Consider the following 15,370-nt stretch of genomic DNA (forward strand, 5'->3'; position numbering starts at 1 on the left):
GCGTTAAAAACGTATAACCTTTTTATTTACTATAGAATACTACACTAGTTACATATGGCATTTTTGGGTACAGGGATTTTGAACTTTTTACATTTTATTACCGCACTCAGGCTGTAATTTGAGTTTTTTTAGGTATGAATGTGAGTGTGAATGGTTGTTTGTCTATATGTGCCCTGTGATTGGCTGGCCACCAGTCCAGGGTGTACCCCGCCTCTCGCCTGAAGACAACTGGGATAGGCTCCAGCACCACTGCAACCCTTGTGAGGACAAGCAGTAGAAAATGAATGAATGTTTGTCTATATGTACCCGTTGCTGATGACCAGTCCAGGGTGTACCCCGCCTCTCGCCTGAAGACAGCTGGGATAGGCTCCAGCATGCCTGCGACCCTTGTGAGGATAAGCGGTAGAACATGAAGAATGAATGGTTGTTTGTCTATATGTGCCCTGTGATTGGTTGCCCACCAGTCCAGGGTGTACACCGCCTCTCGCCTGAAGACAGCTGGGATAGGCTCCAGCATGCCTGCGACCCTTGTGAGCATAAGCGGTAGAACATGAATGAATGAATGTTTGTCTATATATGCATATGCTGGCAACCAGTCCAGGGTGTACCCCACCTCTCGTCCGAAGACAGCTGGGATAGGCTCCAGCACCCCCACTACTCTTGTGAGGAGAAGCGGTAGAACATGAATGAATGAATGTTTGTCTATATATGCATATGCTGGCGACCAGTCCAGGGTTTACCCCGCCTCTCGCCCAAAGACAGCTGGGATAGGCTCCAGCATGCCATTTCCATAGTTTAATTGATAGTAACCAAAATCACTTTTTATTGCAATGTACTGCAAAAAACAGTGCTTTTAGCCATGCCTTGTTTAGACATTAAAATGATCAGAAATTAAGGAAACAAGGCTAGCTAGCTACTGTAGAGTTAGGGTGGAGTGTTGGTGGTGTAGTGAGTGCCAGTGACTTGCGTGAGTTGTGGCTGACAGCAGCTCCTGTGTGAACGATCACTGCAGCTGTCGATGTTAGTCTACGTCATGTCTTATTTTCCTTTATGATGTCAACTATATTGGGTTTTACAAGTCTAAATGTGACTATAGGGGTGTTAGATCATGTCTAGAGGGCTCGAAAACCTTAAACATGCTCTGAAATATTTCACTTATCGCAATTAATTGTGATTAACTTTGCACGTCATCCAAAGTTCAACCCATTCGGGCACCACAAATGTCGTTTACAGTCAGACGACAAAAAGATCCATCCCTAAGATTTACGACTGAGAATGCCATTTTGTTTCCCTGAAGCTTCCATTGCGGATTAGCTGTGGAGCCGACGTTTTTTTCCACCGCCCTCATTCATAGAAAAAACACATTTATATTCAAGAGAGGAATCCCCGCACCTTCTAAAAATAAGTAAGAAACCTCCATTTCCAAATATTTAAAGAGACGACATGCAAGGATGTAAGGTGATGTGAGTGCATCATTGAAGATGGTGTATGCTCAATTACAAATGCCCATAATAACATAAATAAACAACAACAAAAAGAATATTCCCATGACTGATCCAAGGATTGCGAAATGAAGTACACTTGGAAAAGAGCTGCTGCCTTCTAAGAGGGGCAGAGGAGGAGGGGGGGGGACAGGGGGTTTATGTGGAAACATACCTTACACACTAAAATGTAATAACCTTTGAGTCTCCCGGTGTTTTGCTTGGCCGGGAGACTCAACATGATCAAACACAGACTCGGATCCAGACGTTTTTGCCAAAAATGTCAGCATTAAGCAAAGGGCTCCAGATTCAGGTATTTTCTTTCCCCTGGCAGCAAAGCAAGAGCACAGACGCAAACCGTTAACCCTCGACGGGGCTGTCCTAGCATACCCCCCCCCCACACACTATCATCATTTTGGACAAGTCTATGCTTCCAATGTTGTAAGAAGAGCATCGTTCAAAGTTTGAGTTGATAAAAAGTCCTGCATTAAGTTGGCTCACCACGAGTCAAAATGGAGGAATGTCCCATTTTGGCATAAAAATGAGATATAGGTGTCGTTTTTTTCCCACTGATAATGATGCTGACGTAAAGCTCGCCATTGTTTCCAAATTTTGCCTTCAGATTCTAACTATGCAATTCAGAAGGCGTTTGTGCCATATAAAAATGTGCAACTTTCACACTTACATGTTCATTCATTCATTTATTTTCTACCGCTTATCCTCACGAGGGTCGCGGAGGGTGCTGGAACCTATCCCGGCTGTCTTCAGGCGAGAGGCGGGGTACACCCTTGTGATGAAAAGATGAGCATCTAATCTTTGTTTTGGTATATACCATGTCTATATAGGCTAGTGCTTCTCAAATAGTGCGACGGGCCCCCTCCCCCTGGGGGGAGTGGGAGGGAACTGTCAAGGGGGTGGGGCGAGATAGGCTTTCATTTCAGTGCAGACCTACCAACATGTACAAATTTATAGTACTCAACATGCGATAATCAGTAAAAAATGAGCTTTGGAAAAATGGCTGGAATTCATTCATTCATTCATTTTCTACCGCTTATCCTCATGAGGGTCGCAAAGGGTGCTGGAGCCTATCCCAGCTGTCTTCGGGCGAGAGGCTGGACTGGTGGCCAGCAGCCAATCACAGGGCACATATAGACAAACAACCATTCACACTCACATTCATACCTATGGACAATTTAGAGTCGCTAATTAACCTAGCATGTTTTTGGAATGTGGGAGGAAACCGGAGTACCCGGAGAGAACCCACACATGCACGGGGAGAACATGCAAACTCCACACAGAGATGGCAGAGGGTGGAATTGAATTCTAACCACTCAACCACAGTGCAGCCCACTTATATGTTTCTCAACCAAAATGTTACTTTACTTTATGTTACTTAAGTTTTTTTGGTATTTGGGGATCAAACTTTTTTACCCACCATTTTTCTTCCCCGCTTATTAGTTCATTCACACGCTATGTCTTGACAGATGATTGACATGCAATCATTTGGTTGTCATATACTCGTTTTGTTCTCGTAGACGCAATCTCATGTATCGCCTGGAGTGTTTGTGACCGCTGAAAAAGTATCCAAACCCCTGATATACGGGTACAATATAAAATAATTAGGGCTGTCAATCGATTAAAATAGTTGGCGGTGATTAATCACATTTGGTCCCGAGTTAACTCACAATTAATCACATTTAATCGCAGATGGAAATACGTGTACAATACAAAATAATTAAGGCTGTCAATCTATTAAAATATTTGATCACGATTAATCACATTTGGTCCCGAGTTATCTCACAATTAATCACAGATGGAAAAACGTGTACAATATAAAATAATTAGGGCTGTCAATCTACTAAAATATTTGATCGCGATTAATCACATTTAGTGCCGAGTTAACTCACAATTAATCACATTTAATCGCAGATGGAAATACGTTTTTATGTGCCGCCGTTAAAGAGAACTTAAAATAATATAATACCAATACTGATTTATGAATATAAACACATATATCCTGTGTATTTTCTGTGTTTATAGTAGGAGGTAGAGTTTGGGATACAATACAAATCTGTTTGTGGCTGTTTACAAGCATGCATTTCTTCCATTTTCAGTTCCCGGAGGTGTCGCACATTATCCACATCCCGCAGATAATCTAATGCTCGCCTTGCTATTCAGGCACTGCTGTGTGCAGGCCGAAAAGTGTGGGAATATGTCACAAACATCATGAAAAGAAGCGCCATGCCACTTCAAAGCGGCACTGAAGGCACAGAGAAAGAGAGAGAGAGAGAGAGAGAGAGAGAAGGCGACGCGACGTAATTCTGTGAGGATAACAGCTCCGATAGTAATGAAAGCGTGTCTCTTGTCTAAAAATATTCCCCTTTGAGCCGTCTGTAAGAACTTCATGCTCTGACGATTGTCACACAGCACATCAAACTTGATGAAACAACATGTAGTCGATGGACGTTATATAGAAAGTAATTATTGTTTTAATAAATACAGTTAGAATGGGACGTGGCTAGTCTCTGAACGTCATGAACTCCTGTTTCCATGCTAGTGTTGATGCTAGTGAAGATGAATCGAAACCCCAGAGGCACCCCGGAGGACCAAATGCTTTAAATCGGTCACTTTTAAGGGTAATTGTATGACTTATGATCCCTTCTTTGCAAGAGATTTGCATAACTGCAGACACGCTTTACCTTAGGGCGTCCTCCCATTTACTCCCATTATAACCGCCTATTTCTTAATATGCTGTTAACCCGCTTTAACTGGGAATAATTAATAAAGCGTAGCCTCCAACTCCAAAATACAGGAAAAACAGGTTCTAGGTGTTCTGGGGTGCCCATAACAAAAAAGGCATCAAAACATGAAAAGTTCATTAAAAGTGATACGTTTTTACATTATTTTTTTTTAGCAAGAGGCACAAAGAGGTGATGATGCAACTTCACAATAGACGAGAGCACTTTGGGTGCACTTTCCAGATTCAAACGCTTAGCGGGCCGCATGTAGCAACCCGGGCCGTAGTTTGCCCAACCCTGTGCTAGGGGGTCGGTACATACTGTAACTCCAGGAACTAACTATATAAGTTGAGGTTCAGGTACTAGGAAGAACTGTTTTGTTGACGTTTTTGGGCTCTCCTTTTGCTGCAGTTAAAAGTATGAGTTCTTGTCGAACAAAAAAATAAAGTTTGCTCCTGCAAAATTCGACAGTCCGCCAACGACTCCTGTTCTTCTGCGCTTCAACTGTATGTTTTAGCATAGCATTTAGCACGGGCGGAAAATACGGTACGGAATGGTATGGTACTGAAAACACGGTAGTGTTTAGTACTTTTCAATTACTTCAAGGCTACTTCATCACATTATTAGCCCGAGTGCCCAAAAACTAAACAACCTATTTCCATGAAAAGCATAGGAGGTGACACATACAGTGTTACAGTCAACTTGCACTGGTGCCAACTGGGGCAGTCACTCTGTACCTACAAGGCTGAAAACCACGGCCTTCAAATTTGTCAACCAAACAACTCTTACGGACACAGTTAGGGTCGGTTGCCATGGTGGGCGTCTGGCACAGTGGCACCGCGGCACGGTCCCAAGCGCCGCATCATGATGGTTCTGCCCTGGTGAGTGTTAGTCAGCACTCCAAAGAGTTCCAAAATACCCTCATGGACATGTCATGCTTCTTTTTCCATCAAACACACAGACCCGGGTCAGACTCGCCCATCTGACTCAGAGGCGACACGGTGACGCTCACGGCAACGCCGGCGACATGAAAGAGCGGCTATGTAAGCATCTCGCACCGGCGATGAGTGCGGAGGCCGCCCCGGCGATGATGTTTACACTGAGAGAGAGAGGTTAGCATTCGGCAAATGGCAAACCAAACAAAAAAAAAATGGAGAAGATAAACAGAAGTCTTAGACGTGTGGAGTGATGTGCCTATTGAGCCGCCGCTGTTAATGCGGGCGATCAAAAAGCATGACTCAGTATGATGACAGGAATCAAACATTCAACAACCTTCACAATTGTAAAAGTAGTGCTTTACATGCTAATTGCAACATACGGCTAACAACGTAGTTTTTGGGTATTACTACATATCTGTTAGCGGTACTACATTCGTACTTTTGAAGCACTTGTTCAGTCGGCATTTAACACCAAAATGAGGCAACCATAGCGACTCTTGTTTTACAATCTTAACTGTTACATTTGTTCACTTCCTGCTTTCCTAATATTTTTTTTTTGTTTTTTTGTTTTTTATTTTATTTTATTTTTGTCATGTACCGAAGTACGAGGTGATATGACCATACAATGACATAATCGGTACCGTAGTTACTGTCAATATAGTGATAAAGTAATTTTGTATTTTTGCAGTACTTACTGTACGTATTACAAAATGTTCTCTGATTGGTTTATCGTTGCCAGCGTACGTATTCCGTCCTTGCGTCAGCGGGAAATGGTACGACAGTCGATCAAGCGGAGCGCTTACCAAAGTAGAAGAACTTTTTTTTTTTTTTTTACAGATTTTGGAACTTATCAGGTTTTTAAGTGCGCCTTAGTGCGGAAAATACGGTAATTGGTACTTCCTCGACATCTCATGCGATAACTTATGTAGTCGTTATATTAATGCGTCATAGAGAACGTTGGCATTTAACTTTCAAATCTTTCATTCATTCATTTTCTACCGCTTATCCTCACGAAGGTCTCGGGGGTGCTGGAGCCTATCCCAGCTGACTTTGGGTGAGAGAGGCGAGGTACACTCTGGACTGGTGGCCAGCCAATCACAGGGCACATATAGACAAACAACCATTCACACTCACATTCATACCTATGGACAATTTGGAGTCGCTAATTAACCTAGCATGTTTTTTTTGGAATGTGGGAGGAAAACGGAGTTCCTGGGAAAAAAAAACACGCATGCACGGGGCGAAAATGCAAACTCCACACAGAGATGGTTGAGGGTGGAATTGAACTCGGGGCTCCCAGCTGCGAGGCCTAAGCTCTAACCACTCAACCAATGTGCAGCCCCAATTATGACAACAGATATGTGAAAAAACAACCAGTCCAGGGTGTACCCCGCCTCTCGCCTGAAGACAGCTGGGATAGGCTCCAGCATACCCGTGACCCTTGTGAGGATAAGCGGTACAGAAAACGGATGGATGGATATGTGGAAAAAAATGCATTCCGAATCCAACTGAACGAAGCAGTCACGTGGAAACGGGGCTATATCCCAAAGTGATGCAGATGTTGCCCCCCCCCCCCAACCCCAACCCCCCCTTTCCCCTTCTCAATTCCTCTAAACCCCCTCAAACATCTCCCCAAAGAAGAAAAAAACACCCTTAAATCCCCACTCCTCCTCTTTTCCCTATTCCGCGGCAACCTTCCCACCACGTCTAAACCCCCCCCAACTCACCCCCACCCCCCATCTCTTTTTCTCCCTGCTCCAGGATTTTTCAGCACAAACCAGGAACAGATGTCTGCCGGGGCCGTGCTGAAAGACCCCGCTGTTCTGGATGCCAGCCACATGCTTTTCATTCAGAGATGAAGGCTCACAGCTCGCCTTCTTGTGAAGCCATTTTCGGCGGGGTGGGGGGTGGGGGAGAGAGGGAAGGGTGGAAAAAAAACAGAGCTTCCAAATGCCTTCAAGACTGTTTAAAAAGGAGCTACATATACCAGCGCACCTTTATGTCTCCTCTACGCCGTGTTTGCCTCTCAGGTGGCGTCGCTTGCGCTCTACAATCACGAGCAAGGCAGAGTAGAAAGGTTTCTTACCCTGATGGGCAACATCTATCCATACAAGGAGATGACAGGTGCTGACAAAGTTATGAAACACTACACTCAAAACATGTATCTCCACCGGGTTGCCTAATTTTTCGGACAAATACACAACATGGTGGTACGGTTATTAAACCACAAAGTTAAATATCCGGTTAGTCGAAAGGACTTGAAATTCAGCCACTCTGACTTGAGGGTCTTTAGTCGAATCAGCAGAAAATTTAGTACACACATTTAGTGTCTTACTGACCTTACTGTATGTAAAATAACAGCAGGATTGGATGAAAAACATGGCCGCCATCAAGAATAAATACCTCTGTAGATCCATGAGTCCGTACTTATGTCATTGACTCCTTTGTCATTTGTCTCATGATTAAAAAAACTTCGAAAATATTGCCATATGTCGCCATGTTGCGCTTAGAATTTTGAAGCTTCACTCTGTTATGGTTTTAATAAATCATCAAAATTAATAACATTAATAAATTATGATGTGTCTTGGTTGAATAAGGCCTAAAAATTGGACACGTGTTTGAATAACCTCACTACAGGTATATATGATATAAAATAAGTCAGTAACTCACGCCAAGCTGAAACTCAACTCTTAACACCCGGAGCGCCCCTACAGACACGTTCTTCGGTTTTAAAAATGGAGGAGCAATCGGCACTGGACTGGACTTCTGCAAAAAGTTTGTTTTGGATCCAAACTAAATTTCAAGACTGGACAAACGAAAAACGGGCAATACGGAGTTATTCCAACAAGGGAAAGAAAAAGTCTGGGAAGTCGGTATCAAGTGATGTTGATGTTTACGTTTTACTGGGCATGCCCCATTCACTATTCTGTTTGATTATAGCGGCGCATGTCGACAAGAGATTGGAATATTCCTTTCCTTGGATACCATTCGGAAAAAGAAAAACTCATGTAAACGTGGCTACTAATATCGTCCAATATCAATCGGTGGCCGATCGATCGGAGCGCCCCTACAAAGATGTTCTCCGGAGACTGTTTTAAAAATGGAGGCGAGCAATCGGCACTGGACTGCTGGGGAAAGTTTGTTTTGGATCCAAACTAAATTTCAAGACTGGATGGCAATACAAGGGTTATTCCGAAAAGTCGGGGAAGTTGGTATCAAGTGATGTTGATGTTTACGTTTTACTGGGCATGCCCCATTGACTATTCTGTTTGATTATTTCGGCGCATGTAGACAAGAGATTGGATTATTCCTTTCCTTGGATACCATTGTTTTCAGAAAGGTCATTCAGAAAAAGAAAAACTCATGTAAAGTGGCTACTAATATCGGCCGATACCAATCGGTGGCCGATCGATCGGAGCGCCCCAACAGAGACGTTCTTCTTCAGAGACTGTTTTTAAAATGGAGGCCAGAAATCGGCACTGGACTGCTGCGGAAAGTTCGTTTTGGATCCAAACTAAGACTGGACGAACGAAAAACTGGCAATACAAGGGTTATTCCAAAAAGTAGGGGAAGTCGGTATCACGTGATGTTGATGTTTACGTTCTACTGGGCATGCCCCATTGACTATTCAGTTTGATTATAGCGGCGCATGTAGACAAGAGATTGGAATATTCCTTTCCTTTGATACCATTGTTTTCGGAAAAGTCATTCGGAAAGATTCCATTCGGAAAAAGAAAAACTTATGTAAACGTGGCTACTAATATCGGCCGATACCAATCGGTGGCCGATCGATCGGAGCGCCCCTACAGAGACGTTTTCTTCGGTTTTAAAAATGGAGTCGAACAATCGGCACTGGACTGCTGCGGAAAGTTCATTTTGGATCCAAACTAAATTTCAAAACTGGACGAACAAAAAATTGGCAATACGGATATTGCCGATATCACGTGATTTTACTTTACATTTTACTGGGCATGCCCCATTGACTATTCTGTTTGATTATAGCGGCGCATGTAGACAAGAGATTGGAATATTCTTTTCCATGGATACCATTGTTTTCGGAAAAGTTATTCAGAACCATTCAATTGAAAAACCCCTCATGTAAACGTGGCTAATGTTAGATACATATATCCTATCCGGAACACATGCTAAACACAGATCCATGTAGTTGAATGATAGGAATATAAATGGACGCACGGTTGTACTGAATAAACCCTTAGACCCCAAATAAAAAATGGTTAGTCATAATTCCAGCACATATTGTGCTCGGTCACGGCCGTGCTGCTGCATCACGTCCCCAATAACTATTTCTTCTGCAGCTTGCGGCGGGATTACAAGGCGGCGGCGGCGGCAACCCGCCAGCTGCCGACTGGAATCACGCTTTGCCCAAAGATCAATATTTAAAGTCGTCTGATTTGCTGTTATTCCTTCCTTAAAGCAAAGCCTTTGCAGATTGCCGGGGCGAAAATTAAAGCTTTATCGAGAAGCTTTCTAAGTTTACACAGGCTCACGTTGGGCACAGGCCATGTTTGTGCTTCTTTTCCCGGCAGTACATCATCCCCCTCCCCAAGACGGAGGGGGGGGCGAGGGTTCGGAGGTTCCGCTGATATCAGAGCCCTTTTATAACTCTCAGCGCTGCACTTTGAAGTTGCAGCCAGACAGCCCAGGAATCCTACCCCCCCCCCGTTCGACAATGGGGGGGGGGGGGGGGGATGTCGCAGCTAAACAGCAATGTTTGGCCAATCTGCTCCCCCCCCTATGAAGTCACAAGTAATGCTATCTGTCCCTGCAGCTCATCATGCAGGGCACCTAGCTTAGCAAGCAAGTCAACTTAGCATCTTCGGCATATAAAAAACTTTATTACTCATGACAATTCTGAACATTATTTCAACATTTAAATTACACGCCTGATTGTGTGGATGCAGTTATCATTAATTAAACGGGTGGGATGGAATGACCCGTTTTTGGTGCTTTTTTTAGTTTACATAAGCAACGGCAAGGAAAATGGAAAAGGATGCAATTAGACAAAATGTCTTCCGCCTTGTCAGTCACTTGTTCTCGTGTTGTACCGTAATTGCCACTTGTGTAAAAAGGTGGTTAGACAGGTTGTAATGACAAGTACACAGCAGCCATTAAGCAACATCCTGCTCTCTAGTGATCACTTGTGATCCAAAACTAAATAAACATATTCATAAACATAATGTTGGCTGATCATAGTACAGGATTTTAAAGATAAACTCAAATTTAATAAACCCAATTTTTTTTTTACGTTTTTTGGCTCAAGAGGCAAAAAGAGGTGATGACTCAACTCCACACTAATGGATTTCTCCTGCAGAACAATGTTAAGCCATATAAACGACCACAAGGTGGCAGAATAATATACGTAAATATACGTAAACAAGTTGATAACTGTCCACCCTCGGCCATCTCTGTGTGGAGTTTGCATGTTCTCCCCATGCTCCGGTTTCCTCCCACATTCCAAAAACATGCTAGGCTAATTAGCGACTCCAAATTGTTCATAGGTATGAATGTGAGTGTGAATGGTTGTTTGTCTATATGTGCCCTGTGATTGGCTAGCTGGCCTGAAGACAGCTGGGATAGGCTCCAGCACCCCCTGCAACCCTTTTGAGGATAAGCAATAGAAAATGAATGTTAAATAATGGAAAAGGTAGAAAAAAACTTTTTTTAGAGTAATCTTTTTCATGTACATATAACCATAGAACACAATAATCTGTGAGCCTTGAAAGATCAGTCGGTCAGGGGTTGTCTTTTGAAAAATGCTACGCTGCGGCATCAAACTAAATAAAGATTCAACTCAAACACTGAAACGTTTCTAAACAGTCCCCTTTTTAGGACTATATGTTCAGTATCACATACTTATTTTGCTGTGCAAAAGAAAACTGAATCCATAAACTCCTTATTTCGCCAGATTGAGGCGACGGCTCACATGCGTCAAGAGTGAAAAAGGGCTGAATATGCAGATGTGGTTGCAAGTGTGTGTGTGTGTGTGGGGGGGGGGGGGGGGTGGAAATGTATGGGAAAATGATTATTCCTACTTAACCAGCAGCTATAGTATAGCCCATGCGGTCACATATACGTACGCTATGATGGCATCGTCAGCTCCGTGTCATTCCTAATGGAGGTTTGATGAAAAATGACCATGGTACGTACGCCTTTTATATGATGTAAGCAAGCAATGATAGCAAATAAATCAGGGCCTGATGGATGAGTGGGTGGGACGAGTGGGATAATAAAAGCCTTATGGCTTTGGCGGTTTCCCCTGAAATCGACCACCTTAAAATTAGCCACCCACCTTAGCTAGCGTACCCCTATGTGAACTTATAGTGGACCCCTAATTGAAGTGATGTCATGTTATACTGCTGTACAGAATGGGAGGCATTGATAGGAGACGCGGGCTCCAAGAGTAAACTTTGCACCCCTCTTTTGGGGGAGACCACTACCTTTCCTCTAGGGATGCCGGATCGGAATAATCGACTCACTGTGAGGCAATCGACGTGTGAGGAAGAACAAGACACTTTTTGCCTGTCGTCTTCACACGTGCTCGTCAAGACACTTTAAAAGTCAAGAAGGGCTCGGCTCATCTTACATGGGGTGGGGGGCGGAGGGGGTGTCACGGCTCCATCCGGACTACTTTCATGTGTCTGACACACACGCGTCCAATCACAAACACACGGCTGGCATGCAACAAGAAGTTTGGGTAGTGTTTTAAATCATCAAAATAAGCTAAAATACTGCCAACTATTACATGTTAGCATCAGTGTACGTGTTAAAGTATAAAGTAAATAAAGTATAAAAAAATTTCCAGGGCTTCACATTGAAATAGGTGTCCCAATGCATTGTTAGCTAGCTCATATTAACTACTTTTCTCGTGTTATAATGCACAGAAAAGGGAAATAAATGTGTTCATGTTTAAAATACGGCTTGTGAATGATGGGCAAAAATCACTCCTCCCACAAAAAAAAGTGCAGGGGGTGTCACAACTCCATGCGGACTACTTTCATATGTCACACGCGTTCAATCACACGCTTTAATCTACTGGAAAACGTCGTCAACAAGAAGTTTGAGTAGTGTTTTAAATCATCAAAATAAGCTAAAATACTGCCAACTACTACATGTTATCATCAGTGTACGGTTAAAGTATAACTTTTTTTAGTTTTTTTAATTTTTTCCAGGGCTTCACATTGAAATAAGTGTCCCAATGCATTGTTAGCTAGCTCATATTAACTAGTTTTCTCGTGTTATAATGCACAGAAAAGGGAAATAAATGTGTTCATGTTTAAAATACAGTTTTTGAAAGATGGGCAAAATCAGCCCCCCCCCATGCGGACTACTTTCATGTGTCTGACACACACGCGTCCCATCACAAACACACACACATACGGCAAAAAGCATAAGAATGTGTGAACATTTCAACTGATTTTTATCATTTGTAATCATTACTATTTTTTATGGAATATTTTTTGGAATTATTTGTGTGAGAGATAATTTTTAAAATAATATTTACAGTTTTTAAAATTATTATTCTTATTGTATGACTTTTTAAAAACATTATTATTAAATGATTAATTAATCCTTCATAGAAAATTAAGGTTTTGGGGTCAGTTTAAATCATTTTGTGCCCATTGAAGATATATCCATCCATGCCACTTGTACTCACAAGGGTCTCGGTGTATGCTGGAGCCTATACCAGCAGTTAAATATTACATCAAACAACAATGCATGTGATATTTGATGTGCAAATGCGCAGATAATAAATTATATTGTCAATAAAATACGACAATTGGGTTTAACTGTGATTCAAGTATTGAATCAAAACCACACCACACGCATATTTCAATGCAAATATTAATATGAGTTACCTGCATGTTCTTCATCTTGTGATCCATCCCTCCATAACGCTCACATTCGTCCATGCCTCTCCGGAGGAAGGCGTTCACGACAAAACTGTCGCCTAACACGAAGAGAATATGAAATAAACTTGTTGTATTACGACCCCTGAACGTAGCATCATGCACTAGGTCCTCACCTTCTGGGTTCTCTCTGCGCTTGCACGCTTTTTTTGGGGGGGGAGCATGCAAAAACAACACATAATTGTTACTTCATCAATGAAGTTGACATTGCATTTTGATTCATAACATCTCTTACCGTGTTTGGATTGAAGTTTGCCCATTCTTAAGTCCTCCCCCCCCAACGTCTCAGGATCGATAAAAGACACTCGTAAATCCAACAAGGGAGAACAGTCAATGCTTCAACTCAGCATGGTCACATTGTTGTGCAAGCCAAAAACTCCCAACTTCATCCAAAGTCCAAAAATTCAATCTGTCGTTCATTGAGGGGGAAAAGGAAATCCAGAAAGAACACCGTGAAGTAGTCAAAAGGGGATGCGATGTGGAGAGCACCTTCAATATAGCAGTGCTCCTCTCTCCCTGAGTACACCTCAGTCGGACTGAGCTTAAAACACACCACATGCGCCCGATGTGTGTCGAGTTAGAGAGCGTAACTTGCAACCGCTTCCGGTTAGGCCTTTAAAATAAAAGCATGCAGTTGAGCGAATACTTTCCGGTAATATTTTTAAATTCGGTAACTGCTTTAAATATGTTAGTTCAAAAAATGAACATTGAGAGTGATAATAATAATGATAATATCACAATGGAGTGCTTTACGTAATAAATATATATTTGTTCTTACATGGGTTAGTTAATATTTGGCTAGGCTACTAGAGCTAGGCTAAGCTAAGCTAAGACAGACTGGATAATGCTAAAAAAAAGACTCCCAAAAACCCGTTTTCGAAACATACAATAAGCATTTTGTAGTTCATATGTATCTAAATTTGTACAAGTTATTGAGTCCTGCAAACGGGGCAACTTTTCTTGGCCGTTTTTCCTCATATAGATAACCGCCGCATCTAGGCCTGAGCCGTACGTCAACGTCGCCGCCATATTGGATGTTGTCAAAGGCTGGACTGTAAATGAATACACGTCGATTTAAAGCTACAAATAAATGTAAGTGATTGTTTTTGGAGCCTGTTTCCCAAGTATATTAGTACTATTAGTATTTATAAATAAAAAAACATTGTTCAACGAATCATAATGTTTTCATTTTTACATTTGTATACACTGAAACGGATGCTAGCTAAGACGTTAAAGACATCCGCCAAAGATTAGCTCACTTGCGTTTTTTTCCCCCCAATAAGTTTACGCGTATTACTAAAAGCGTGCGCCGCATGTGCTAAAGATAAACCGCTGTTTGTAGAAGCAAACCTGGAAGGACACGCTGTACTTTGAACGTTCTTAAGTTCAAAAAAGCTCCTCCGCACTTTTATGGTTTGTTTCTCTTGGCGCGCGTTAAAATAAGAGTCTGGCTGCAGAACACACGCCTCCTAATGTTATGACTATGTAAGGGCCATCGTTTCCCCCCCCCCCCCCCTGCTGCGTGAACTCATTAATGTGTATTTTGTAAACAGCAAACTCCTGCGAGATCATATTTCAAAAATGAGCCAGAGATGCTTTGCAGGGGGACTGATCTGCCTTGAGGAGGGGTTGCTCATTTACTGTTCCATTCCACTTCCTGTCTGTGAGAAGTGGAGCTGATTAATCCTCAGTGAGGAAATGCAGTTGTGGAATACTGCGGCTCTATCTGCTGTTTGACCATTCAGACATTCAGAGGACGTTCAGATGTGTCTGCGGCTGACAGGATGAGCGTACATTTGCATATCTCATTGATGTCAGCCTTCTCTCATCCTGCCTTGCCTAATTATTGCCTTCTCTTCATGCAGCCCCGGCTCTGCTGCATCCTCCTCACAAGGTACACAGCCTTCTCTCTCTTTCCCCGCTGCTACATCAGATGCTTTTCCTTCAAGGGATGAAAAAAAAAACATAGTTGGGGGAAATATCAGAATGCATGCAAGAAGGAAGAGATTGTGCAAAGACAACAGTGGAAAAAAGGGGCTGTCAGTTGCAGGTGATTACTTTGGCAGAATCAGTTATGCCAAATTGAGGGCATGTAAACACAAAAACAACCTAGTAATAAAGTTTCATGTAGACGAGAGCCATACAAACCATACATTTTCATATTTACAGGGTAGACATTTTTATCACATTATTCATTTTTATAATAAGACTCATGCTTGTGTGTGTTGCTATAAATGTGAACAGGAAGTGATGCAATTTAAACACAATTTTCATATGTTTTGTAT

The 15,370-nt window shown here is 42.4% G+C and overlaps 1 protein-coding gene across 1 annotated transcript in view; it reads right to left on the reverse strand.

Annotated features, from left to right (window-relative positions):
- The window catches only part of nkd2b (NKD inhibitor of WNT signaling pathway 2b), a 38,101-nt gene extending 23,017 nt beyond the window's left edge, over positions 1-15,084 (reverse strand). The window contains exons 1-3 of the mRNA XM_058085358.1: positions 13,321-15,084; positions 13,202-13,228; positions 13,035-13,126 (exon numbers count right to left, since the gene is read on the reverse strand). Of these exons, the coding sequence (XP_057941341.1) occupies positions 13,035-13,126; positions 13,202-13,228; positions 13,321-13,345 (144 nt within the window). The 5' untranslated portion in view covers positions 13,346-15,084. The remainder of the gene's footprint in view (positions 1-13,034; positions 13,127-13,201; positions 13,229-13,320) is intronic.
- Between the last annotated feature and the right edge of the window lie 286 nt (positions 15,085-15,370).

Source organism: Doryrhamphus excisus, chromosome 10, assembly GCF_030265055.1.
Source record: "Doryrhamphus excisus isolate RoL2022-K1 chromosome 10, RoL_Dexc_1.0, whole genome shotgun sequence".
NCBI lineage: Eukaryota > Metazoa > Chordata > Actinopteri > Syngnathiformes > Syngnathidae > Doryrhamphus > Doryrhamphus excisus.